Source organism: Anser cygnoides, chromosome 13 (assembly GCF_040182565.1).
Source record: "Anser cygnoides isolate HZ-2024a breed goose chromosome 13, Taihu_goose_T2T_genome, whole genome shotgun sequence".
In the NCBI taxonomy this organism is placed as follows: domain Eukaryota; kingdom Metazoa; phylum Chordata; class Aves; order Anseriformes; family Anatidae; genus Anser; species Anser cygnoides.
Window position 1 is genome coordinate 8,557,315 of NC_089885.1, and position 27,619 is coordinate 8,584,933.

At 47.8% G+C, this 27,619-nt stretch overlaps 1 protein-coding gene across 4 annotated transcripts in view; it reads right to left on the reverse strand.

The window, feature by feature from the left end:
* Positions 1-27,619, reverse strand: part of MAMLD1 (mastermind like domain containing 1) — a 256,950-nt gene that overhangs the window by 65,374 nt on the left and 163,957 nt on the right. Inside the window, exon 1 of one of the 4 annotated variants that reach the window (XM_048080198.2) lies at positions 12,549-12,851. The exons of 1 other annotated variant lie outside the window; for it this stretch is intronic. In XM_048080198.2, coding sequence (XP_047936155.1) covers positions 12,549-12,602 — 54 coding nt within the window. In that variant the 5' untranslated portion in view covers positions 12,603-12,851. Of the gene's footprint in view, positions 1-1,206; positions 10,858-12,548; positions 12,852-27,619 lie in introns of those variants that run through there. 2 more of the 4 variants (XM_048080186.2, XM_048080192.2) reach the window with 2 other exon arrangements.

Sequence of the window (27,619 nt, forward strand, 5' to 3'; positions counted from 1 at the left end):
GAAGGGTGCTGCTCCCATTTCAAAAGACAGCACAGGGCCACGGAACGAGTTACATCAAGCTGGCTGAAGCCCATTTGCAGCATGGTCATGGAGGAAACTATAGGAGTTCATCCACAGGCATTCATCTCCGAGCACGCACACTGGTAAATCAGCTCCTATTCGGTAATGAAATGCAGAGTGACTCATTTTTCCTACGTGTGAGAAGAGAACCAAAGAATCTTTTACTTTCCTGTCTGCCTTTATAAACACTGAATTGCATCTCCTTCCTTCGGAGAAGCTATAAAAGAGAACATGACTCTCTCTTCTGGTTGGTGGAACCCAGAGCCAGGTTAAGACCCCAAATTTCTGTTGAAGAAGGATGTTTGGGAAGTTGGCTTGCCAGCAGCGGGCTCCGCCTTCAGCACCCGGACGCGGCGAGGCACGATGATCCTGCACTCGTGCTGCGGTCGCGCAGACGTCCCTGCGAGCTGGCCTGGGGACAGCTCACCACACTGCTCCGGGCACTGCGGCTGCTCCGTGTGGGCCAAGCGCCAGGCTGTTTACTCAATGTCTGAAGCAAGTTCTGCAGCTCAGACTTCGCCCAGCACCCGCGGCTGTCCTACAGCAGCAACCAGGCGGGCTGGGAGAAAGCACCAACCATTGAATTTGCACTGCAAGGGCAGCAGTGCAGGCGCAATTTGACGCGTGGCCCAGTGCTGGCCCTGGCTCACCAAAAGGCAGGCAGTACTTCGGCCAGGCTAGCTGGGCTGCCTGAGCATTCAGCAGGCCCAAAGAAAAGTCCTTCGGACCAAATCAGCTGAAGTGATAAGGGGCCGCGATCACTGGCTCCCCCCCACACCTCTGTGCCACTGCTGAGAGGCCGATCTCTCTAACAAAGCGATGCGAACAAAGGTACAAAAGCAGCAGGGCAAGAAGAAAAGAAGAGTCACAAACTTGAGAGAACAATAATACAAGAGATAAAGAAAACCAGCACCCGTAAAGTCAGTGCTGAGGAAGCACTGAGTGAGCTGGCAGAAAAAACATTCTCTGCTTAAGTGGAAGCCACAGGAGATGCCGATCTGGCAGACATGCCCATGAGGAACCATCTCCGTCCATCTCCATCCTTTTCCCCCACACCACCCTGCCCTTGATACCCGCCCAGCTTCCCCAGCCCGTGGCTTTGCCCTCCCTTTGGTCCCAGCCCGACCCAGGCTGCCGTGCTCCTACCATGGCCTCCTCGTATCCTGGAGCTCTCCACTAGGCCGGGAGGTCCCTGCCTCTCCATCGGCGGCTCTGGCAGCCCCAGCCCGTGCAGCTGGGCTAGCCTGTGCCGCAGAGCTGGTCCACCTCCGCGCTGGGAGCCGGTGGTATGCATAAACAAGCAGCTATGCTGCAGACACAGAGCTACGCTCCGAAAGGAAATGACCACTGGATGTTATTGCACAACCTTTCTTAATAATGAACGTGCATTTCTTGAAAATGCATGCCACCTAATCCCCTTGGCATTGCAAACACGCCCGACAGGAGGGTAATTGGAGTTAATCAAGCCATGCGCTCCACGCGAAGTGTAACAGTTTGCCTCACTGCATTTCAGGGAGCAGAGGGCAAAGCATGCAATGCTGCTGCTCCTGCAGCCCCAGCACGAAGACCCCAACCTGCTGCCACTCTGGGCACAATGGCCAGCAAAGGGAAGGCCTTTGGGGGCTGTAAAGTGGGTGACCATTTTAAATCATGAACTAGAGGACATGCAGTTACCAATACAGATCATCCAAAAGAAGGACTGGCAGGCGGCCACAATCGGTCATTTACTGGTCGCTCACTGTTGCTGCTACTCTTAGGATAAAACCAAAGCCGCCAGCTTGCATAAGACTTTCAATAATTAGCTCATGCCTTATCTTCACAAGTAACAACATCCAAAATCAGTTCCACGCACGTGGGTAGCTGGGAGTTTCTTACACAGCAGCATTTGACACTGTTGCTGTAGCTCAGAACATTTCTTTGCATGCTGTCCTTACAAAAGACTCCAGATTGTGTGCGGCCAGGCATGCAAGCGTCAGCAACCATTCAGAGTGGCTAACTTGGAGTTCAGACTCTCTCTGTGGACAGTCACTCAAATGCTCTGTATCTGGCTGGATTTTTGGGGGTAGGGTGAAGGGTTAGAAGAGCTGTCAAGAGGGAAAAAAGAATTTGTAGAAGATGTGTAGAACCAAAAGGATTTTAAAGGAAGGACAACGAAGACTGCCCAAGTCAAGCTTTTCCAGATGTATTGGAGTGACTGAGAAGCATGGGGGAAGAAATAAATGGTTCAGCCTGCAACATTCAAGATTTTCAAAATTTATAACCAATGGAAGACACACATTTCTCTCAAAACATATTGCACACCCCACACCACCCAGTTACTGGTGGAGCACACAGAGAACATCCTCACACCCACTGACTGGTCCAATGCCATGGCCAGCCCCAAGCATTTCTGGAAGTAGCATTTCTGCAGCAGCAGCGTGCAGAAACGCTTCATGTTTATTAACTTGTTTGGTTTCGATTGTTGGATCAGTTCCCCATTCCCAAGGCACTCAGATTTATTCTTTTAGCTTAACACTACAACGTAATCAAATCACTGCATTAAGCTGACAGACTTTGGGAGCCCTGAAGGGGAGGGGAGAAAGGCATCAGAAGAAGTATCTACATTTTTTCTTACATCCTTCACACTTGCCCTGAACTTCAGATTCTACCCATCTGCATCTCTGGAATTCAAGAATATTGAACTTTAACTGACACGAGAAGTTATTTGAAGATGCACAACTTTCACTTGAAATTAAGGCTGATCTACCTTCTGGGATCAGGGACTAAGATTCATTTCTCATGAAGACTGAAGAGCCCGAACGCGCTCTCTTTCTGCTTCAAGTCAAACACAAGTGTTGCTGCAACCACGAAAACATCCTTCCGATGCTATGTAAAGTTCAAACCAACCAATCCATAAATAAGATGAGGAGATAGAGATGGAGGATTCAAACACACCTTTGTGCCCTTCCATTGAATGTGTAGAATAGGTAAGAACAGGAAGACAATGGAGATGGCTCAAAGAGTCAAGATTAATATGAGAATTGAGAAGAAGGGCGCTCTTTTGGTTGGATTTTGACTCTTGACTCTTCAGTATGATTTATTTCCAGCTTTACGCACTGAAATACTAGAAAATATTTAGCACACAACACTTAATGTGGAAGACAAAAGAAATTTTTGGACTTAGACAAACCCCAATGTCCTCGTCTAATGTTACCCAACGCAAAATTAGAAAGAAATTAGTGCTTGCATAGTGCTGTGTGTTTAAAAATAATTTGAATGAGCCACTGCTTGAAGTATGGGAAGGGTCCTCTGTTATTATAAACCAAACATATTTCATTTTAGACTACGCTCAAACTGACACGATAAAGCTTAAAAAAAAAATCTATTTGGGGAATTTCTTTAACAGAAAAAACAGGAAAACAAATTTCACAGAGCCTGTGATCAAATAATCTTACAGTTTGGACTTAAAACACCAACAATGTCAGGCATTTCAGTGTAGTAGCATCAAAACTAGATATTTACTACTTGGTAGTGAGTAACCCTTTGAAAAGGGAGGAACAAAAATTCCTTTTTAATGAGTCACCATTTGGCAGTCAGAGATCAAAACCTTTTGCCTGTATTTCTGACTGCAGCATTGTATATACTTGGGGTTTTCTCAGTCTGTGTGACTTTATTTAAATCAACAGAGTTAATTAAGAAAATAAGTAAGTTAAAAGAACAGGAAAAGTGAAGTCCTTCAAAGTGTATGACAATCAGCACGATCTACAGGGTTACTGAAATACCAGATGAACTCAGAAATTATTTCCATATATAAACTTGGAATTGTGAAGATCCTAGTAAGATTTAAAGCAACTTGTCAAAGCAAAATAAAATTATACTCAGTATCCATGCTGATAACCACATCAAACACGTTGTGTAATTGTACTTAAACTAATGCAACTGTACGGGGAAAAAGCTTCTAGAGCCAGAGTGGAATTGTGTATGACCGATGCCTTCATAAAATATGCATTTGTTTAACTTTGCCCAAAACTTAACCTATGAAGGGCTGGGACTGAAAATGAAACATTAAAATAACTACTTGGATGTTGACTCTGACTCTTCAGTACTATTTTTACTTCCAGCTTTATGCACTGAAATATTAGAAAATGTTTAGCACATGACCCTTGATGTGGAAGACAAACAGAAATTTTTGGATTTAGACAAACTCCAATGTCCTTGTCTAATGTTACCCAATAGAAAATGCCGGTTTTGTCTTTTTTTGTTTTTACCTCTTTCTTCTTATGTCAAATTCTGAAGTTTCAGCAAAAAGGAAGATACTATGCCATGATGCCAGAAAACAAAACAAAACAAACACTTGCTTGGCATTATAGCCAAAATCAAGCATAAAACTATCATTCATAGGAGGGTGGGGTAGGGGTGTCAGGACAAGATATACTGCCTTTATTTTCAAGATACTTTCCAACTACGTGGAAAGTCCCTAAAGAAAGACCTTAGCTAGTTACAGGCACTTATGCTTTACTAAATATTTCAGTCATTTTACTGATATTTCCCTCACCTTCTCACTAAGCATCCTTAAGGTAAAGCGCCATGATCCCCATTGTACAATGGACAAGTAAGAACCTGAGGACTGTTTACTCAAAAAATTGCCTCCACCTCCGGAGGCCTGTGGGGCTACATGCATTCAGACCCTCTGAAAAAAGTCTGACAGTTTTGAAATGAGAGAAGACATTATTTGGGCTTGGCTTTTACTTTAGAAAAATCTCCAAAATTATGTTTGAAAATTCACATCCACTAAAAGTTAGAACAGGGACCTACAACTGGCTCCACACCGCTATCCAACAGCCACCCCATGGAGCTGCTGATCAGCAGAAGAGTCTCCATACCTTGCTGTCACTTCACCGAACCATCCAAGCCCTTACATCACTTGATCTCAATTTCTGTTCAATTTACTTGTTGATTAGAAGTTATTAGAGTAAATAATTACAGTAATTGGTTACAGTTTGGGAATTCAGAGTATTGAAGAAGGAATTTGGAGAAATAACCTGATCTACTACAGTAGAGAGAATCAATCATCCATCGCGTTCCATTAGTCTTTTTGGCAATCTCGTGTCACTGTTGTCACAAGCCTGGATAACGATGCCACATTAATTCTCCTTTTGAGAAAGGGACTACAAGATTTGACTCCGTAACCATGTCCTACCTGACCTTGGGGAATCTTTGGGGAAAGTTTCCCATCAAACGCAGTTACAGCTTTTACTGAAGGAGAATTACCAAGTTGAGCTCATGCTCTATAACTTGAATGCATGACACAAAAATATACAACCCGTCTTCTGTTTCCACTAAATATAAATCACCAGCACATAACCAACAATTCTGCACACCCAAGCCTATGTGAGAAATTACATTTTTAAAGCCATTTCTACAAGTCTGCTCAGAGGTGGTGGACATGGGGCAGAATGAAGAGGCAGCTGCTGGATCTGGCCCAGGGAAGAACAACAGCTCTTTTAACAAAATTGGCCTAAACTGAATATAAGCTGCATTTCCCAATCCAAACTTTCCTGATTCAAATGAAAAAAAACATAATAAAAAAGCAGCAACCTACTTTATTGTAAACATTACAGAACACAGGACTTGAAAAGATGAAATTTATTATATGTTTCATAACATATCCAGACTCCTTCCCTTCCTTCCAGACTATACACTCCTCTCGGTGCAATGTGCAATACTGTATTTCTGATGTCAGCGTGAGCAGACAGAAGAGGACATATGGCCTTTTGTACTGTTCCCAAGATGCCGCATGTTAAGAAAGAAAAAAAAAGCCATTATCCAGGCTGGAAGAAACCCAGGCCATCTTAAATGTTTGTTTATTGCAGTTTGGAAGACCTTTTTAGAAAATACAACAAACTACTCTTGGACACCTAATCCTAACCCAAAATGGGGGCTGGGAACCAAGCCACAATTTGGGGGAAACTTTTGTTGACATGATCATTTGAGCATTTCTCTGTAACTGGATATCACTTCTATTCCTGTGGCTAAGACTAACAAGTTAACAGCACTATTTACACTAGTACTGTTGTATCATTAGAAACAACAAGATTATGTACTTTAATTCTAATGCCAGCACAATTATTTTAACACCAAGTGTGTCAGATCTGACTCTATACCCCCTAAATTAATTTCAGAGTAGTGGCTAAATAAAATGACATACTTCTTTGTGCTTTTGTTATAACACGCTCATGTGCAGCAAACTGTGAAGAAAACGTAGTAATTAGAGGTTAAATTAATCCCTGACAGACAGGCAGCTTAGGAAAGCTGGGCCCTCTTCAGCAAACAGAGCAGAAAGCTTGCCAGTCTTCCCCAGCGCTGCACAAAGCCCACGCGAGATTGGCAAGCGCACCCCAGGGCAGCAAAGGGGAGCGCTGGAGGTCAGAGCAAGTCTTCGAGTAGCCAACGCCGCCACGCAAATGGTGCGACAAGTGAGGTGCAGGGCTCGAAGCAGTCGCCACTACAGACGCTCCAACTGCCTGATCAGGATCAGCCACTTGAAATTAAAGACAGGCTTTTGCACAGCAGAACAGGCTTCTAACCGCCGGGTAATCCACCTCTGGATGTTAATAAAAGTGAACAATGGCATTATATTTCACAACATAACTAGAAAGTTACCTTGCTGCCTCTGATTTTAATGCAGGCAATGGATTTCATTGCCCACAACATAGCGCATGCGCTGTGTTGTTCTCAAGACACTAGCTAGGCACGTCCTGGGTAGCTGTCACTCCCAAGCCTGCTAGGAGTTCTCAGGTGGTTAATTCTAGAGAAAAAGAGCATTCCACAGAATTACAAAAGAAAAAAAACAAGACTAAAGAGGCAGCCCAGGCTCTTCACCCACACAAGTGTGGCCTGCAGTCCAATGGGGAGCACTGAGGAGCCCCGGCCCCTGAGCTGGTGAGCCCCAGAGCCCCCAGCAGCCCCCACCTGGGCTGGAAAACGGGGCAGGCACCGCAGTCACAGCCACAGGGAAACTCAGTGGGAGAAAAAAAGAATAAGGAAAACAGCCTGTATTACAACTGAAGTAAAAGCCAAACGTGTGGGGCTGGCAGGGACTGCAGATCGGTGTGGGAGTGCATGAACAGCGCTGGTATTTCTGTACTACCCAGATCATCAATTATTAACAAATTAGGACATGCCTGATGGGGTGCTTATGTAACGCTTCTTTATCAATAAAACTGCCAAGTCCCTTGCAGAGGAAAGTGAAGTGGATTTCAACAAATCATTGCCTGCCCTCGGCCAGGGCCCGTTGCTGATCCTCATTTCCCCCTCACAGCACAGCCACCAGTCCCCAAAGAGCAATTTTGGTCAGCCTGGCGCCCCTGTGGCCTCCTGGAGCAGGGGCCCTTGGATCCAGTCAGTGCCTGCTGGTGCCTTATTGTACTGAGGTGGCAGTGCCGGCGGCAGGGGGCCATCCCAAACCCCGCATACCCCTGCGTCTCCCCGGCCTGGGCCCCAGCAGAGGCCTGTGGGTGCGCTGCCGGGCACAGCTCACGTTCCCCGTCACTCCAGCTGCACGGCAAGGCAGGGAGGAAGGCACCCGCAGCTCCTTCCTCTCCTTCACCCCTTGGGCACAACTGTTCTCCCACAGGAGCAAAGGAAAAGCCAAAACGCAGCCTGCCATGACACCATCCTTCACACCGTTCCCTTTCTATTTCACTTCTCCAAACGGGGTTGGGGGCACAAAACAATCCCCTGCCCTATTCGACGGCCTGATCCTCGAGCCCTCAATGCTGGGATCAAACGCGTGTCTCACTGCCCTCAGAGGCGCGAGGAGCACTGCGGCCGCTCTCCCACCGCGGGGCCTGGCAGAGCCCCTCCTGGCACATCCCCCATGCTCACCAACGCAACTCCCAGGCAGCTTCCGCGACTCCACATGTGCACAGGAAAGGCAAAAGGAAAGTGTTATCCATGAGGAGGCTTCCCAAGAGGAATTAAGACTCTTCGTAGCTCGTTTGCATGTGCTAGCTCTCCCCTCTCTGATGGCATCACTGCCTGGTAGTGCAACCGGTGACTCGGGAAGTGCCAAGTCCCAGGGCCCCACTCACCCCGCCACCCGGAGGTATACCTGCATTTTGATCAGCACTAACAGTCCAGGCCATAGCAACCTGCAGGGAAAAACAGCCAGCAGAAGAGAAGGGCATAAAGTGAAACCTTTAACTGACAAAGACATCGGTTTTCTGTGTGAAGTGCTAGCAATAACAGTAACGATCAGGGGAAGGAGACCAGGATACAAGCACAGACTGTTTTGCAAAGTTTCCCTTGAGCTTCTGGCAGCCCTGAAACGGGTTACAGAAAGTCAGAACTGTATTATTGATCACTGCCTGTTCTGCAGGGTTGGTTTTTTTAATAAAACAATATTGTGCTTTTGCTATTTTCACTTAGATAAAAAACAATGTTCCAGTATCTTCCAATATCCCATACAACCAGGAACAACACTAATGAGGGCAGTACTAAATGCTTAAACAGTTTCTTCACATATTTTTTAAGCAATTGCCTGTAGGAGTGAACCCCTTTTACGGGTGAAACAAAACAAAACTTACTACGAGTGCACAAGAGCATCGCACACATTTGGCATTTTACAGCAGCGCTCTGAAGTTCCCCTTCAAAATTACTGGCAAGGAAGGAAGTCCTGCACAATTTTAGCACCCACCATCTGAAAAAAATGAGAGCAGTCCCAACTGTTCTTTGAGATGTATAAAAGAACAGTTGAAAAACTTACAGTTGACTGGTGCTACCTAGGTTACCCGTCAATGGCATTGAAACTGGTATATTATTAAGAGAGGTGTATGATGGGAATTGGTTTATTGTGCTGATCCATAGTAACCAACTCCTGTTCGTCCATCATTTATCTCTCTCACCAGCGACATATGGGTTTGTCTATTCACACTCTCAGCATTCTCTCTGCTCCAACAAACAGTCAGCCTTTTCTGCTGGGATAAGGAGATTTTTTAGTTACATCCATTATGTGCGTATCAACATTTATGGCAGGAAGATAATTGCCAGAGAGCTCAGGGGGATAAAAGCTCCCTCTTTATAACACAGACCCCCTTAAAAAATCAATATTGATATAAAACAGCCCAACGCAAAGCCTTGGTGTGTCTTCTTCCTACAGTCTGCAATACTTTTTTCCCCTTTTTTTTAATAGCAAGTCAAACTGGAACGTCAGGTAGAAAGCCTTTGTACCAACTTACACCACTGCTCTTCCCAGAGAGGGAAAAATAGCAGCGTACAGTATTAATTGTTCCTCAAAGAAGTGAGTGGCAAACGCGTCAGATGTAAAGAGGGTTCCTTGGAGAGGCGCCAGCATCGCTTAAACTGATTTAGCTATCTTTATTTGGAGACCATACCGATTACTAATGAATCGTAACTTATAGTCACCTTCTCCTAAATGTGGAAAAACGCTGACAACTCAGAAACAGCCAGCACAAGGGAACAATGAAAACCTGGGGATCCTGCCTTTCCTCCTACTTAAAAAGCTCAGCCAACCTTCGACTATTCCACCCCCCGGTTTGGCTAAGTCCATTTGTCACAGCTTCTGCAAGATTTACTTTGCCTTCCCATGGCTACGCGCTCATAAAAGTTATTTTAAGGCAACTTTCATCAGAGTAGCAAGTAAGATAGAACATTTATTGATTAAATGACTGGGAACCAGTGAGTTGCACTGTACTTAACCTACGGGACGGCTCTGGGAGTTTACTTACTCTTGTCCTTGTGTTACCTTCTGCCTCCCTAACTTTTGTTTCGCTGATGAAGGCAGCTTGGGCTGATGCCTGTCCTGCAGCTGCACGGGGCAGGTCGGTGGGCATTTCGGGGCAGGTTGGTGGGCCAGCCCGATGCCTGGGATCCTGAACTCTTTCAGTACATCTTCCCGTACCATCAGAAAGCATCTAGCACAGTAGCTCCCTGCTCCCACATAAACTCTCTGAGTGCTACCATATTATGAGTAACAAGATCAGTAATAAACAAACAAACAAACAAAAAAAAACAAACAAAAAAAACAACCCCACCAAACTGGCACACTATATTTATAAAACACTTCTACCTGGGTAACAGGGAGCCATACAAAAGAATTAAGAATATATGTAACTGCCTCTGTAACCACTAATCTCCCCCCGATCCTTTAACAACTGTGTTAGCTTTAAAAAAAATCCAAGAGACTTTGCAGGTTCAACCTACGTAGTTACAAGGGACTACAAGTGAAGCCCTGTCAATATTTGCTTTTCTGATTCTGAAGCGTTAGTTAAAGGGATTAAAAATAGAGACGAAAAACCTGGAGTTAAAAAAAAAAAATATCTGAAAATAAAAACCTAAATTAAATTTGAGCTGCTCACTTCTGAGCATTGAACGGCTCTTCCCTCACTCGAGAGGAGCTGCTAGCTGCATGTACCTGCCTCACAATACATACTATTTGTTTTTTATCCCTGAGCAACAGACTATTTCCTGGTTCAGTTTAAAAACTCAGTGACGTTCCAATTTCAGCCCACACATGTGTGTCACTGTCAACGTCAGTGGCAGGAAAACATTAGAAGTCACCCCTTGCTAATGCTTTCCTAACATGGAATTTCCTCCTATCTCGCTCCCCCAGCCCACCTCCTCCCTTCAGCTGAGAGCATCTTTCCCAAATTGCCTTTTTTTTTCCTCTCTTTCCCCCTTCCAACCATATGGCAGCGGGAGCGAGCTGCAAATGGGCAGTGCCAGGAGCGGATGGCTGCTTTTTTAGGTGCTAGCGCGGAACTTACTCGAGCTGCGCCTGCAGCCGGCGGTGCGCGGCCGCCCTCATGCCGCCCCCCCGGCGCTCCGCGACCCCCCCGCGCCCCCCCCCGCCCCGGGGCCGCCCCCCCCGCCCCCAGGACCGACCCCCCCCTGCCCCCCCTCCCAGCCCCGGGGCCGCCCCCTGCCCCCTCGCACGGCCACCGGCAGCGCTGCAGGGGGGCGGCCGGGCCCCGCCGGCCGGGGGGGGCCCCGAGCGGAGCTGCGGGGAGGGGGGGGGGGGGGGGGGGGGCAGCCAGCAGCTGCTGGGGCCGGCAGGTTCAAGGCCGTTCGCGGCTCCCTGCCTGCCTCCCTCCCGGAGGCACCATATGCTCCAGCTCGCACACCGGCAGCTTGATTTCCCCATCACCGGGGGGGGGGGGGGAGGACACACCGCGGGGGGGGGGAACACGCAGGGATTAGGGGGCTGAGCGGGGGAGCACCGGCGTTATATAACGGGGGGGGACACACACACACACAACTCGCTTCGCCGCCCCCCCGAGCCGCAGGGACTCGAAGGGGGGAGCCCGGCACCGCCCCCTCCCCGCCGTGCCGCCCCCCTCGGGCACACCGGGGAAGGGAAGGGAAGGGAAGGGAAGGGAAGGGAAGGGGGGAGGACCGGCCGCCCGCCCGCTTCCGACGGGGCGAGGCGCGGCGCTCACCGGACTGCGGCGCCCCCGCGGCCGCTCGGCAGCGCCGGGGCTGCGGGGAACAAAAGCGGCCCTTTAATTTAGATGTGGCCCGGGGGTGGGAAGGCGGGGGTCCCGAAGGGATGCGAAGCCCCCTGTTCTTCCCCCAAGCGGCCGCTCGTCCCTCTGACAGCCCCCTCGCCGTGCCCGAACAAAGCCGCCGGGCACCCCGGGGGGACCGGCTGGGGGTCCCCGGCGGCGGCGGAGGGGGGGAAGGGGCCGGGGGCGGCCGGGGCCGGGGGCGGCCGGGGAGAGCCGAGCGCCGCGGTTGTGGCCGGCAATTGCTCCGAAGCCCGGCGTTAATCGCGGGGGGCAGAGCCCCGAACAGTTGGAAGCGTGAGTCAGCACGGGGTGTGCTGGGGAGCCGCGCACCGGCTGGGGGGACAGGCATTCGCGGCAGCTCCCGCACTTCGGGGCCGTCCCTGTCCCCGTCCCGGTCCCGGTCCCCGTCCCCCGGCGAGGAGGCAGCGCTGCCGCCCCGCACTCTTCCCCGGACCCAGCGGCGGCTCCTCCCGGAGCCTTTTGTTCAACACCCTGCCTGGGGACCGCGCGCTCCAGGCTCCCCGAATCACCAGGCACGGCGCTGCCAACAGCGGCACCGGCACTTTTTTAACACAAAAACCCCAACGCGGAGCGGCAGCGGCCCCTTCGCCCTCCCAGCGACACCTTCCCGGCGCTCGCAGCCAAGTTTGCAGGCGATGCCCGGCGGCGGGCAGCCGGGGGGGGGGGCACCGGGAGCTGGCAGCGCTGCGCACCCCGCTCCTGCCCGGCCCCACGGCGCCCCCTTCCCTTCCCTCCCCTTCCCTTCCTTTCCTTTCCCTTCCCTCCCCTGCCCCCGGTGCACGGTCCCCCCCGGGGACGCGGTGCCCCGCCAGCCCCAGCAGAAAGCCGGGGGCAATCCTTCGGGCGAGTTTGGGGGGAGGGTCCCGGGGGGGCTTCTCCGAGGAAGGCGCCCCCCGAAAACTTCCCCGGGCCAAGTCCCCGCAAGCAACTCGTGCCGCGCCGCTCCGCGCTGCCGCTCACCGGAATGTGGGGCTCCATGCGTGGTGCTTCTACCCGCTGGGAAACCAGCAGCATCTTGGAGGGGGGCTCAGCCGGCTTTTAGATCCACTTTGGCTGTATGGAGCAAAACCCAGCGCCGCGGAGGACTCGGAGGCTGTTTGCTCCTTTTAGGTTCCAGACAAGTTCATCCTGGCGTTGCAGTTTGCTAATGATTCACTGTCTGTCTCAATCTGCTCACTACATTTCCATCAACCCACAGCTTCCTCACTTAGAAGGTGGAGTTTGTGGGGTTTAAGTTACTGATAGGCATATCTAAGTGCTGTGTCACTCAAAGAGGAGGAGACACACACGCTCCCGCACACACTCTCACACACACCAGCCGCTCCGGGCTTAAAGGGGAAGCAGCGCTTTCTTCTCAGAAACCGGCGACCTCAGAGGTCCAAGGGTTTTCGATTTTTTTTGTTAATTTTTCCGCCCACGCGCGGAGGCGAAGCCCGGCTGGCCCGCGGCCGGGCGGTGAGCACGGAGCGCGGCGCGGCGCGGCGGGAGCCTTCCTCCACAGCTTCGGCTTCGTTCAGCGCAGGAGCCTCACAGAAACACCCGTGGATTTTATTCTCTTCCCAAATCAAAGGGTACAAATCACAGAAAAGACAGCCCTGGGTACGAAGAGCAAAGGGTTGAGTTCTCCCTAAAAAGTGACATTTCCCACCTCCTGACTACACCATAGCCAACGCTCGTAGCGCTCATAAAAGGGTTAAGCTCACCTCGCACAGGTGAACCCAGGTTAGCGAGAAGGAAACAGCAGAGCTGTTTCGTTTTCCCCCTTTGTGCTAGGCACATCTCTCTCCAAAGACAAACACAAATCCAAGCTGAGAGCCGCCATAAATCCACGCATTTCCCATACAGCCTAAACGTGTTTGTTTCGAGCCGCGCTCAGACAGACCATCCCCAAAAACCAAGAACCTTGGACCGCACGTAAAGGGCCAGAACAGGGAAGCTGCAGGCAGTTAGGAGAGCGCACCGAGTCCCCAAATAATTGCTGGTAGAATTTCCTTTCGTTACCTTCCTAAATCGGTGCGACTGCCACCCCGCTCCTGGCGTTGGAAGACACCGGGCGCCCTGTCCCGGTGCACTGCCTCGGTGGACGAGAGGTGGGAGACACAGCACCACTGCTAATGAAGTGTCTGATTTCTCATCAGGCACAAAACGGCGATGTTGGTAAATTATGCTCTATAAAATTAAGAAGTTATTTAAGGAAACCCAGTTATTATGCCCAAATACATACTCATAAAGTCAGAATCTGGCTTCACTTTCCCCAGCGATTTCCACACAGCTATGATCCTGGACTTGCATTAAATTTAAAGCCCAAGCCCCTCTTTGCACATTTCGTAGCAACCCTGAGGTAACAATATCAGCAATATCAGCTCAGCAACAGAGAACATTTGCTCAGAGCCCAGCTTTCCAGGCTGCTGCAGCAACGGGCCCTCTTCCCGGGGCAGCATTTGTGTCACGTCAGTTTGGATTCCTCGGCAGTTTCTTAGTTTGCTTTTCTGATGATTTTGCCTTCTATATCATTCAAAGTGACTTGAATGTATTTTTATATTGGGAAAAAAAAAAAAGCACCAAAGTAAGAAACTCTGTGGGTTTGAGCACCCTGAATTCTACAGACTCAAGGGGCCAGAGCTCAGAAGGGATCTTGGTGCCCAAGGGGTGGCGTACCGACAGCTGACGTTCAGGTTTAATGGGCTGCCCAATGCAAATCCACAACCCTTGATGAAGTTCCAGGGCTCAAACCCAGCATTAGGGCATCAGCACAGGATCCTACAGAGCCAACGTGCTGCACAAGGGTCACCAACCGAGGCGGCTCCGTGGAGATGTGCATTCATCATGCATCAATCAGGCTCCACCTGCGCGGAGGTGCCGCTGCCTGCCCAGCATGCAACATCTGGAACCCCTCCCTTAGGGCTCCCATCTTTTCCCTCCTGGAGGTTTTTGGACTGAAACACACGTGTATGGAATGCATAGGACACAGGGATTCACAGTATGCATGGCAGGACCGTGTCACATTCTCTACCAGCAGTGCATGCTAGTCATTTGTCCAGAAGTTTTGGAAAACCGTGTCATTTGAGATTCTTGCCAGACATCTGACGTTCCCGACAAGCGGTGAAAGCCCTAGGGACTGTCATTCGCTTTGGTCACTTCACAAAACTAGACCGAAGGACTTCCCCAGAATGAAGACGACGCGAGCAGGTGTCACAGCAGGGACGGGTTTGGGCGTACAAGGAAGCCTGACCCTAGGCAGCGTGAGCCTTAACAGAAAAGTAACAGCCTTGCAGAGATCACTCACTGCCAGCAAGAGGTGGTGGCTAGGCAGGAGATTTCAGGGCTGCAATTTGGGCCTTTGGTGATTGACTTATGAGCCTTTTCTTTAGGCAAGTTTGCTAGAGCTGACCTGGGGGAATCCCTGGCTGCTCCGGGTCAATAACAGAACTTTTGGTGGCTTATCCGGGGCAGTGTTTTATCTTCCCAGATTGGGCCTACCCTAAGCGAATTGCCAACTCCTGTTATTGGACTTCTGCCTTGTTCTGAAAAGGTGAGCTGTGGGATTCTGCATAAAAGAGGCAATTTTAAAGGTATCAAGACTGCTGTTATGGCCACAGGCTGAGGCTGGCCGAAATGTATCGTGGTACCTCAAACGGTACAAAACCCAAACCCTGGCTGGCTGGCAGGGATGAATCCTGTTCTTTAGAAGTTATACGGTAGTTTGCTGTATTTCATTTAGCAGCTTTAATATTCATAGAAAAATATCATTTACTTTGTTCATTTCACACAACTAGGGCCATTGCTTTCCTAGTTGAGATGTCTTACTCAAAACCTAGAGCCCAAGAGCTAAGTTAGAGTTGTAGCTAAAAAATAACCAGCTGATGAACAGAGTGCACTGAGCTGTACATTTTCTGAAAAACACAAACAGGACTAATCCTTGTCTGCACAGCTTTTGGACAAGCAGTATCTTGTAACCTGCCTAAGGAGAAGCGTTAGTTGGCTGGGTGCAGGTAACCGTATCGCTGGGACTCTGCTCTCCCAGGAGAACTGTGCCCGACTGAGCTGGCCTCTGGGTGCTCCCCAAATCCGTATGGACAAGGAAGCCTGAGCAGCCAGGGGCTGCTCTGCAGCACGTCCTATACACTGGCAGGGAGCAGCAAGTGAGCAGCGCAAGGACTCATCACAGATTCACTGAAGGATTCACAAATTTCTCAGTGACCCATAAGGAGATGGATGGAAATCATGTGATGCTTGCTACTTGCATGTTTTTGACCTGGAAACGGGTAAAATCAATGGATTTGGCTGAAATACACTTTGAGTGTATGTTTACTGGGAGCTAAAACTCCAAGCAAAGCTCCTGGGGAGTGAAAACACATGAACTGCAACATAAATACACAAGTCTTCAGAAGCTAAAACAAGAGCTTGTCCTAATTGCGCCCAAAACACAAAGCCTTGGCATGTGAGAATGAGAGACAAAATTCAAGGGAGAGACGTATGAACCAGATGTGGACTGCTCCCTCCCAGAGCAAAGATAATTATTAGGCTGAACGTAAGCAGGGTGATAAGGAAGAATATATTTAAAAAAAAAAAAGATGAAATTATTCCGCTGATAGAAAATTAGAGAAAAAACACACGGGTCCATAAGAACTCCCATTCTGCATCAGATCAAGGTGCACCTAGCCAGCATTTTTCTTCTGGATATCAGTGATGTCCGTCTTCAAAAAGCACTCAATGAAACTGTGGAGATCATCGCCACAGATGGATGTTTCTGAATAAATGGGATCGAAAGGGATTGGAAGCACTCATGGAGAGCAAATTCATCAGTGGCTATTTAGCACAGAGGTCTGGAGGTGACACCTGGTCACATCACAGAATGAACCTCTGGGTGCTGGACGCCGGCAGGCGGCATCGGGGGAGGAAGGACTCTCCTTGTCCACACCTTGGGTACAAAGCTTGTTCTCTCTGAAAGGTCTGGTAGCAGCAGCACAGATACTGGGCAAGGTGAACCTTGGGTCTGACTGGTCAGAATTGCATTTCTTATGCTAGATCAGATCACAGAGCTGTCTCGTTTGCTATCTTGTCTCTGACCACAGGCAATAGCTGATGCTTCACAAGATCGAAAAGAAACCTTGACTGAGCAATTGAAGGAAAAATTCCCTACAGTGGTGCAAAGTTCTTATAAAGTTTCCTCCCAAGCACAGACAATCTGCAGCAGACTGATGCTCCCAACCCAGCAGGCTCAGACCCCTTCACCCGTCTCATGCTGTAATATACTGGGGGGAGACTTCTAATGCACGCAAAATTTCAATTCCTTTCTGAAGCCCATTATACTATTAGCAGCAATGCCATTTTGTTTTGAGTTAAACAGCACCTCAGGTCATTGCTGAATGTGTTTCACTGGACGTCCTCCCCTCCACCCTCCTCTTCTAGTAAAAGCGTATGAGAAATACCTGAAAATAGGTAAACTGCATCAATAAACAATTTTAATTATCTCAGTAATGCTTCTTACATTAAGTAATGTTATAAGTCATGTAGAAAAGTATGTGTAATTGTTAATATATTTAATGCTTTTTTTTTTTTTTTTTTTAAGAAACATTACTTGTAGAAAAATAGGAAGCTTCAAGGAAAAAGCTTTCATCTGAGAGCAGTTAACTACACAGTTTCCACATGCCTTTCATTGATTTGGACATGAAAGAAGAGCACTGTTGATCAAGCCAACTTTTCCTTCACTGGGTCATTACTTACATGAGTGTCCGTGGAAGAGCGGATCAGTGAAAGCATCAAAGGAGGCACTGACACACTAACATTTCAGTGGGTGCCTGAACTAGTTCAGGAAATTATATAAATCAAAGTGAATGCTGATTTTGTCTCCTGCTTGCAAAAATACACACGGGTCTAGCCAGAGTCTCTGTGCTGAACAGTTAAGAGATGACAACGCTGTTAGTAATTTCTTCATGCTTCCGTAAAAAGTTGCACAGCACAAAGTATGGAGCTTCCACTGAAGTATAGGTTAAAATCAGGTTGTTAATGTGTGCCCGCATGCCAAATGCTTGTTCCAAATCGATCTACTTTGAACTTATATTTTAAATATAGAAATCAGTTATTTGCATAGCTCAGAAATACACTTAAGCACATGCTTAACATTATGTATGACTCTCTCGGAAATGGAAGGGATTACTCGAGTGCTTAGGTAAGCACACAGAGTAATGTGGTGTGATCCAGTCTTGCTTTCAGGAGGCAAAATCCCACAGCCCCACTGACATCCCAAACTCAAGACCACTACTCAAAATATCCTGGACAAAAGCCTGTTGATCTCGCCCAGGCATTTCATTTTAACTCGGGTGAAATCTGGCCCACAGATTTAGCTCTGCAGTGTTTTACCTCCCCTCATCTCTGCTTGCAGTGGGACCATGCAGAGTTACAAAGAGCGGGTGGCTGCAGCGGCGTGGGGCGGCCGGGACAGACTGCTGCCTTTCACCTGGAGCCTCGGATGCAACTGGGAATAGAAGCCGTGCCACGCTCAGCTGCAAACGTACAGCAAATGCACAGGCATCATTTAAATGAGCCTGTGTTTGCGATGCCTGTCACTACCTGGGAGATGCCTCTTCTCCAAGCGGTACATTCGGGAGCGTTCTCATGTTTGTCAGCTGCTGCAGAGCTACAGCAGCCAAACGGGCAAGGACGCAGCTCGCAGCCCATGCACGGGGTATCAGATCAGCAGCAAACAGAGGCAGGTGTTGTTTGCCGAGTTTCCTAGTTAGCAAGAGGTCTGTGCAATCGGGCGATTTTATTTGACTCTTGTGCCTGACTGCAAGTAAAGCATCACTGAAAAGATGCAGTAATGTAAAAAAAAGGCTTAATAATAATTCCAGCTTCACTGTTTTCTCGCTGCTAGATCACACAGGTCATACATACGTGCAGTGATCAGGGATATAAGGACCTGACTCAGCTCCTAATGAAGTCGACAGAAAGACAGATTCTGGCCCGTACCTGATGCAACAGACTCCAGATTACTTTAAATTCCTAAGTCTGCAAAAATTGTTCTGTATTGGTTTTAGGAGATGGGATCACACAGTTTTGCTTCCCTAAGGAAATATGCACTTTTCTTCCTTAATTTTCCCTTTCACTCCTAGAAAGGTCCTCTCTTACTAGAGCCGATGCTACTTTTTGAAGTATTCTCTATTTCGTGACTGTCAACTATTCTTCCCATGCCAGATACATGGCAAAGTTATATATTCTTCAATTCAAAACAATTTACATGAATATTCATAAACTACCTGATGGCAGAATTGGCCCTGAGATTTAAAACCATAAAACCCACAGAAACAAATGTCACCCTTCTCCCTTTGTCAGAGATCCCTTGGATCAAGCAAAGAAATTATACTTTTATGCTGTTGCCAAGAAAATGCAAAACCAAAGCATGAAGCATCGTATGTTCTGTTTATTAGAGAAGAGTGTCTGTAATGACACGGATACTCAGCCAGGCTAGGATGTTGCCAATGTCAGTTTGTGATTTACTAGAAATTATTGATTTCAAATCTTGGTTTCCCAGGGCTACCGAGCATATCCTGTCATATGAATATGCATCCATTTGCTAGCGGCTGCAGCCTTGTGTAAGAAGTGTGTTGTCTCAACTGGTGTCAGATTTCTTGAGCCAAAAAACAAAGCTCTACTCCCCTTCAATTCAGGAACATGTACCAGCTTTTAATTTCTGTTTCTATGCCCAATACAATATCAGCACGACTTAAACAGCCACAGCACTCATCCAGAAGTTTACACTTTGTTTTTAAAATGAATAAGAAAGCACTGCCCTAAGAAATTGCATCCCCCCATAAAGGAAATGGCTCACAAGATTTCACAGAGCATCTCTAAGTTATGAGATAGTTACAGCCTCAGACTTCTGAGACTTCTGCATCTCGAGAGGCAAGATGGACCTTAGCTATGCTGAGGTACAGATGCGCAATGAGCAAGTTACAAAACGTGTGAGTACAAAAGGCTGGCAGGGAGAGCAACTCACTGTTCATCGGGGCCAAGAGCGACGGTTGAATTGCCAGCACTTGGAAAGATTTGTTGTCTTCTTTCCTCCTGCCCTGGGAGTTTGGGCACGTGTGTCCTCTCAGCCTGTCCCCCTAGGTCCCGCTGTTCTGCTGCCCATCTGGTCCTGGCCCCACCTGCCCAGCATTTTCCCTCACTTTTCCTTGGGCACTGCCACTCCTTAGCCTTTCTCTTGTCCTTCCGTGAGCCCGCACCTCTAATCCCAGCTGCCCCCTCTCTGCTCCTTCCCTTCCCCGAGGAAAGCCCTCCTGGTCGGAGGTGGCCCCGTCTCTGACCTGCTGCTCGCTGAACGCCGCTGCCCCTGCTGCCAGTGGGCTGCCAGCCTACTCACGGGGGACTTTAGAGACCAGCAAGAGAGTCCTTGTTTTGTACCTTTGTGGTTGTCATTAGCTGCTTATGAAAGTTCAATGGCATCTGTGGGATTTGGTGAAAGGTGCTGACAATTCTGCTCTTTGGTGCTTACCCATCTCAGTGCTCACAGAATGTTTTTGTTTTTACGTTTTCCTCCAAAACAGAAATCTCTGTTTTACCATCCCTTTTCTCAAGTCACTCGCATGTCATAATGAGTTCTCTGTTTACCAAAATACAAAACCTTCAGGGCTGACAGCAGCGGCAGAAACGACAGAATCAACAGGACTGCTTTTCTTTTGTCTTGTCACTTCACCCTCCCTTGGTTTTGCACAGTGCAGAATAGATTAACTTTGGGAACAGCGGAGAAGGGAACAGCACATGGGAGAGCGTACAAGGAACCTCTCTCCCCTCCTCCCTGTGCCTCCCAAGGACCAGCCAGAGGGGAACCTACACAGGTAAGGTGTGGGAGGCACGCACCCCTGTCCCGGGCTGCAGAGCGAGGTGAGCGCCTGCTCACCCAAAGACAATTTTCAGCTGGCTTGGAAACGAACCTCTAAATTCCTTTTGAGCACTCCAGCTCTTCCTAACGAATTTGAAAACAATTTATTCCCAGATCACAATGAGATCTTCTTGCTCTTGCAGGAAAAAGAAAGGAGAGAGGGAGAGAGAAAAGGAAGCACTGCGACTTCCCAAGGCACCCGAACGCTTTCAGATCCTGATTCAGTGCAGAGGGGCTGACGGCAACGATAAACGTTAACCGCTGCAGTGAAGGGGGCTATTTAACCTGGCTACTAAAAGTTATGGCTGCCACAGCTATTTGAACAAAACATTTGGCAATTAAATTAATTCAAGCATATCCTCTCTTTTCACGGGAAAAATGCGGGAGAAGTCCAGGCAGAGAATGAACGGCATCTTGTTTAATGAGGAACTGCACAAAAAGAGAAAAATAATGATCTTCTCAAATCTATCAGTATCACATTCTGTGGTAGCACCATATGCTAGTTTCCTAGATGCTGGTAATCCTGATGTATTTTTATCTTGGCTAGTACCAAAGAGGGAGCTAGATGAGGCCAAGTGCTTCCCACATATCACGTTGAAGGCAGTTTACCTTCACTCCGTGTTGTGAATCTGAACCAACAGACAGTCGTGCAACTGCTTAAGATCACTCCTTTATTTTCTTCCTGTATCCAACTTTGGCATTTAAATGTAATTCTCCATATCTTGAATCTTTGGAGAAGCCTTTTTTCAATGATAGAGCCTGGAAATCTTGGTCTTTAAATCACAAGCCTCTACTGCTCCAATGTGAGGATCAGATCCACTAATTAGATGCAGCAGCAGACTATAAATTGCTCACGTTCCAGACAGAGGAGAACAACAAAAAGCCATTCTGTGTTAGTGGGGATGTATTAACATATATGTAGGACTTCATTCTTCTCTAAGTTGAAAAAATATTCCTTAATCAGTCCTTAGAAATCACTTTTGGAACTGGCAGCATTCTTCCATTATTAGAGAGGGAAGAACAGCTATGGCTATTCCAGAAAAAAGAACCACCAGTAATTAACACTGTTTAATTGGATGGATTTGAAATACCTATAGCACAGGTGACCCTAACCCTAGGCTGCTGGCCAAATTATGGTGCTCCCTTTCCTGTGTGAGGTAGTCATGCCGCTCTTATAGCTGCATCACCCTCTGGGTGCTTATCACAGATCCTAATGCAATTTTGGAGCAATGAGTCTGAGGCTTTTGGAGAGACAGACAGTCCTAGGATGAAAACAATCACACATTCAAAATTCACCAGGAATTCACGTTATTTTGAAGGCTTTTTGTAAGATGCTAGTATGAACATTTATCACAGTTTCTACAGGGGCTATGGGAAAGTATTTTCAAGACAGCTGAATTGAAATCAATGATGATGAAACCTAGCAGCATGGAGGTAAGAGCGGTTTTCTCAGTTGGGGCTCATCTGTGATGCAGAGATGATGCCAGCTCTGCTGCGATACAAACACGGTGGGTACAATTTCCAATTATCACATTTCTTTCTGTAGAATCTTCAGTGCATCTTCAGCGTTAAAATAATTGATCCCTGGCTGACAGCTGTCTCGATTCTGTCCAGACAGCTCGGCCAGCTGATCCTCCAGCCACCTCCACCCCAACCTGGGCCTGCCCGGGCAGCCTGCGGAGAGGGGAAACAGGTACGTGTAACTTTGGGCACAATGCATACGATGTGTGCTACGTCCCAGCAGTGCAAAGAGAGCCAAGTGACAATTCACCCCCATATTTTTAGTATAGAGAAAGAAAAAAAAAAAGAGAGATTGGCCTTTTTCAGTTAGGGATTCTGGGATGAGAATTCAGGCGTCCCTGAGCGTCTAGTTAGCAATTCGCGCTATGCTCATTGTGATGGTATGTGACACCCTGTGACCACACTGCCTCTTGGTAGCTTTTAGCCAGTCTAAAGATAGGTGTGGTAGCACCCCAGAGTCACTCTGGAAACCAGGAATACACGTTTGGGAGGCATCTTTTATAATTGGCATGGCTAAGCTGCAGGTCTGCCTCAGGCAGAGGGTAAGCTCTGTCTTGCTGGGGGTGGTGAAAGGAAATTTCTTAGTGTAGAAAGACTGTGGAGCTCCTGGGAGGCCTGCAGGAAGGGGGTGTTACCCAAGGCCATGCAGAACCAACTAGAGAAGTGACTGGAGGCAGTTTTTTTCCCCAAGTGAGGAGCCTGTGTGAAGGACATTGTTGCCCAAGTCATCTGTGAAGTTGTGGCAAAGAAGGACGTCGTGGGCTGCAGGAATCCTTCTGCATTTTGGCAAGATCTGAATCCACAACTTTTTATTAAAATATAAGTCGTAACCTGCAAACCATTTTGAAGATGTTCCGAGTGCTAGAAAAATCACGATAAACTTATCTTTCTGTGCCTCCATATCCTGTGAGCAATTATTCAATCAGTGGACTGTTAGTGGGAAGACTCAGCCAAACAATGATCAGGCTTCTAAACTATTCAATTACCTCTAATGAAGAAGGATCAGGGAAACAGCCCTTAAACACCTTAAATAGAACAGCAGTCTAAACAGACAAAATGACTCTCCAGAGAAACCCCCAGACACTTGCCAAGGTTGGCTTTGGAGCCAACTGTGATACAAATGCATGAAATATTAGTTGCTTAATGGTTGTGAAGTGTTGCTCTTTAAAGGTTACTGTCTTCCTGTCCAGACAGGGCTGCAGCTGAATGATGAATGAAGCGATCCCTGTATCTGAGAGGTTTTCAAGCACCTGCAACTCCCGCTGGTGTCAACAGGAATTTCGGGTAACCAGCATCGGACCAGTAAAACCTGACTCTGCACGGTACTGAGAGCTCCCAGGGCTATCAGCCTCCTCGGCCCTGGCCTTGGAGGCAGCTTTCAAGCTGATGGAGTATACTTGAAGTGGGAACTCTGCAAATGCTAGTTATTTGGATGCACATTCATGATGGGAGACTTGCTCTCTAAACCACAGGGACCAGGGGGCTGGGCCAAAGAGCTCGGCCACCTGGACAGGGAATTGGGAAGAATGCTGTCTGTGGCTGGGGAAGGAGCACAATGATCGCTGCAAAAAGTGCAGCAAGACAGGACTTTGCTTCTGAGGGAATTTCCTTCTCTTCTCCATTACCAGTCTCACCATATACAAATAGCTGACTTGTTACTGCAGCTCAAAGGAATGAATGAGCTCAAAAGAATGTGAAGAGGAGAGAACGCTACAATTCCACTGGGAAGAGCTGCTTCTTTTTATTTAACTTCTCCGTTTGGTTAATATTTTACTGTGGTCTTCAAGAGCAGCCGCATCAGAATGCCTCTGTCCCGTGCTTTAAAACTGGACAGTCATCTGAAGTGTAAGCCCTGCACCTGCCTGGAGCTGTCGAGAAGTGTTTTGTGTGTCTGCATTTTTGAAAGTATCTCACGGTTTTGTTTCCTGTGAATGTGCATTCAGCCCTGCACGCTCACGAAATGCTTAGCCGAGTTTGGGAGCATGTACATAGCAGGCCATGGCTGGGGGCGGGGAAAGGGGAAAGAAAGACGGGGCTGTAAGACAGCCTGAGAGCCGATACGACGTGGTGTGAACCTCCTTTGTGAGGGGAACAACATTGTCAGGTTTGGGCTTAGAGAGGCTCGAACGCTCCGGCAGCTTTAGAGGCGTGCACGTGCACTGGCCTCAGCTGCTCACAGCTACCGCAGCACAGCAGAGCCTTAGTTTCAAATGGTGCTGAGCGCTCCCACAGCTTCTGGAACCCCAGGATCAGGCCTGAGAAACAACATGCTTGACCCAACACAGCCAGTGGAGCCAGATAAGATCATAGACTGCCTGCACTGCATAGTTTTCAGCCTGCCTTCCTAAACTGCAAAACCATTAAATATTTAGGTGGCCATATGCAAATCATTTAAATTCTGTTTCTCCGAAGCACACCACGGTATACAGACATGCTTTGTGCCGAGATACTCTTCCGATGCTTTCATCAACTCTATATTTTAAACCTGTAAAGGACTTACTTACTGGCTAATTGTTGACCACCTTTTTTTCAAGGGTATTTATATATGAGGGAGGAGGGGAGAGAAACAGAAACACAGAGACCTGGGTTTCTGTCAGAGAAAACAAACAGAAGAAAACACATTTTTGTGCACGTACCAAAGAAAACCCCAGGACTGCTCAGCTGTTTTCAACCCCCTCCACGGGTAACAATTTGATAATTCAACAAATAAACAGCCCTTTATTTAGGAGCTGTCTTGTGGACACTGAACACTTCAGAGACTAGGGCCCCAGATCTTCTTTTCTTAATGTCACTGTGAATTTGCTTGTGGAAGTGTATGACACCATGCATGGAGCCTGAACAGCTGAGCTCATGCTTCAGGCATTCTCCCAGGACCGGAGGGGGAGGGGGCTCTCCGCCAGCTTTCGGCCGCCTCTCCCCTCGCGTTTACACACACACAGATCATGTTATCATAGTGAAAATATGTAAGAATTCCAGGAAGCAGAGGAAGTTTGTGTGTTGACCTTAATTTATTTTTTCCAGAGGAAGATCACTCCAAATGTTAAAAGGATGGTGGATGCTAGCAGAATTGATTTGCAGATATTTTAATTCTTGTTGCAGCTATTTCTTCTGCTGTACTTTTTCTTTTAGCATTAATACTGTTTGTATTTTATCCTGCATGGGTAGCTTGACCAAGAGAAGGAAAATGGCTTGGTGAGAAGCTCTGTGGGAACTGTTTGGACTGTTACAGGAGGCCCAAGCATGCTCTGGTTCCTATTTTCCATTACCGTACAGTAAAATTGGGTGAGACCGTTTCTGGAGGGGAGGGAAGGAAAGGGTGGATGAAAGAGAGGGCTAGCACATCAGGCTCTTGTGCAAGAAGACCTGGGCTTATCCTGCTTCACAGGGCTACAGCTCTTAAAATGCTAATCAATTTGTCCCCAAACCCAATGGCACTTTTCAAAACAGAGTTAATTTTAAGACTTTGTCTTTCTGAAGACCATGGGGCCTTACATGAAAGCCGCATGTGGCATGCTCAGCCCCTCACAGCAGCCAGCAGGAGATGAGGCAGCAGCCGAGCCCCAACATGGCGCTGCTGCTGTGAGGCCTAGGCCTCGGCCTTGGCGGCTCCTCAGTGCTCGCGTGGCTCTGCACACCCGGCCTGCACACCCGTGTGCACAGGGAGTCGGGAACATGGGACACGAGTCCTTGAACACTTGACTCTCTCTGATCCCACGCACTGCAAACAACATGGTCACACACACTTGTCAAATGGCAAAGTCAAAAGACAAAAAATAAACTAAACAAAAACAACGACCAACCCCGCAGGCCTCCTGACTGGCCAATGAGAAACCCAGGCAGTGAAAATCTCTGTGTTTAGCCACACGGCTCAGCCGTCCCTTAGCTCGGTAACCTCAGCTAGGAGCTTGTGCCTCCAGCGCTCGGGAGCCAGGTGGTTATTCTGGCAGAACCCCACACCCTGGCGTGTGCTAGGGCTTGCACAACTAACCATAAGCGCTTCCAGCTTTCATGAAATATGGTATGGCCAGCATGAGTTTAACTTGCAAGATGACTGGGCATGGGTCCTGGACAAGTTTTGAAGAATTCGGTTGGTGAATATCAGACTACTTGAGACTTCTTGCAAACTACTCCATTTGATATGCTTCTCTGTAGCAAGCATAAGCTCAAAGCCTGATTCAATTTTAAATGAGCAAGCCTGTTCTTCTAGCTAAGAGGCAGCCTATGATGTGTCTTAGGGCAGGCATCCCCACCCAACAGCTATGCTGAAACAAGTAAGGCCATCTCAATGAAACAGTCTGAGCCGCTTAGAGTGTCGGAGGGCTCACTGAAATCTGTGACAGTGTAGGTCTTTTCCCACAGAATTTCTCTATTCAAAAATTTCTCTATTCCTCTCTTCGGGTTTTCTGAATTCACTTGTTTCTCCCTCCCTCTGCCTGTCCCCTCTTTTACTATGCATATTTCAAATGCATGCCTTTCTTCTCTGCCTCTTCTCAGCATAAGGCAGAAAAAAAAATAAATATTTGAATTATATTTTGGTTCTTCAACTATCCAGACATAGAAGTAGGCAACACAAACTTGTTACTTTGAATGTTTTGGTGTTGAGACTTTTTTTAGGCATACAACCCCCTACCAGCTGCAGTCTAGATTTATACCATGGGGAAGAACACAGCAGAAACAGACTGAAGATTAATCAAAGCAAATTCTGGCCCCTGTTCCATGTGCCTCAAAGACTTAACAGTAAAAATAAAAAATGAGGGGGCTTCATTTTGGTAATAAACATTACAACAAGAAAGGCCTAACTTTCCAAATGTGCTGTGAACAGACAGATGCCTTTTGAAGCTTTTTGGTGTCTCCAGCCATCGCTGTGAGCTGGCGGCCCTGAGCTAAGAACTCGGGTGCTGTCGGATCCTTCCCGAGCTGCCTGGAGCAGCGGGGCTCGGGGACGGCATCGCACCCAATGGCGTCGGCTGCCCCGGCAGGGCCCAGCTGTCCTGGCTCCTGCACTGACTGCAAACGTGTAGGAAGCTCTGTGGTGTCTCCCAGGCGGATTACAGAGCTCAGTTTGCCTGCCTTCCCAGCCATCAAGCAAATTAATTTTCCAAAGGTTTTGATGTAGTATAACCACACTGCTCGGGCAAGAGCTAGAGAAACACCTAGCATCTTTTCTACACACAAATCCTTCCTATCCACCCATTTCTCTTTCTAGCTTGGGAATTTAAAACAACAACAAGAAAAAACAAACAAAAAGCCAACAAAACACATATATAATGATGAATTACAAGTTATCCTGAAATGGGATACATTCTTGAGCTTTTGGGGCTATTATTATTCTATAGGGATTAGAATAAACAAAGGTTCATAATTAGCAGTCAATAGAATAAAAGCTAGTTTTCATTAAGAAAATAAAGTTTTGGGATGCAATCCTCAGTTGGCATAAACTGACATAGCTCCATTTAAGTTAACACAGCTGTGCCCAGCTAAATCTGCTGGGGAGCCAGCCCTTGCTCTCTAGTGAAGGAAAAGAATCAGCGGTGTCAATATTTTTGAGGGAAATGCATACACAGGTAACACAAATAGTATTTAGATGCAGGAACCAAGAAGATGCCAGAACTAGTGAAAAACC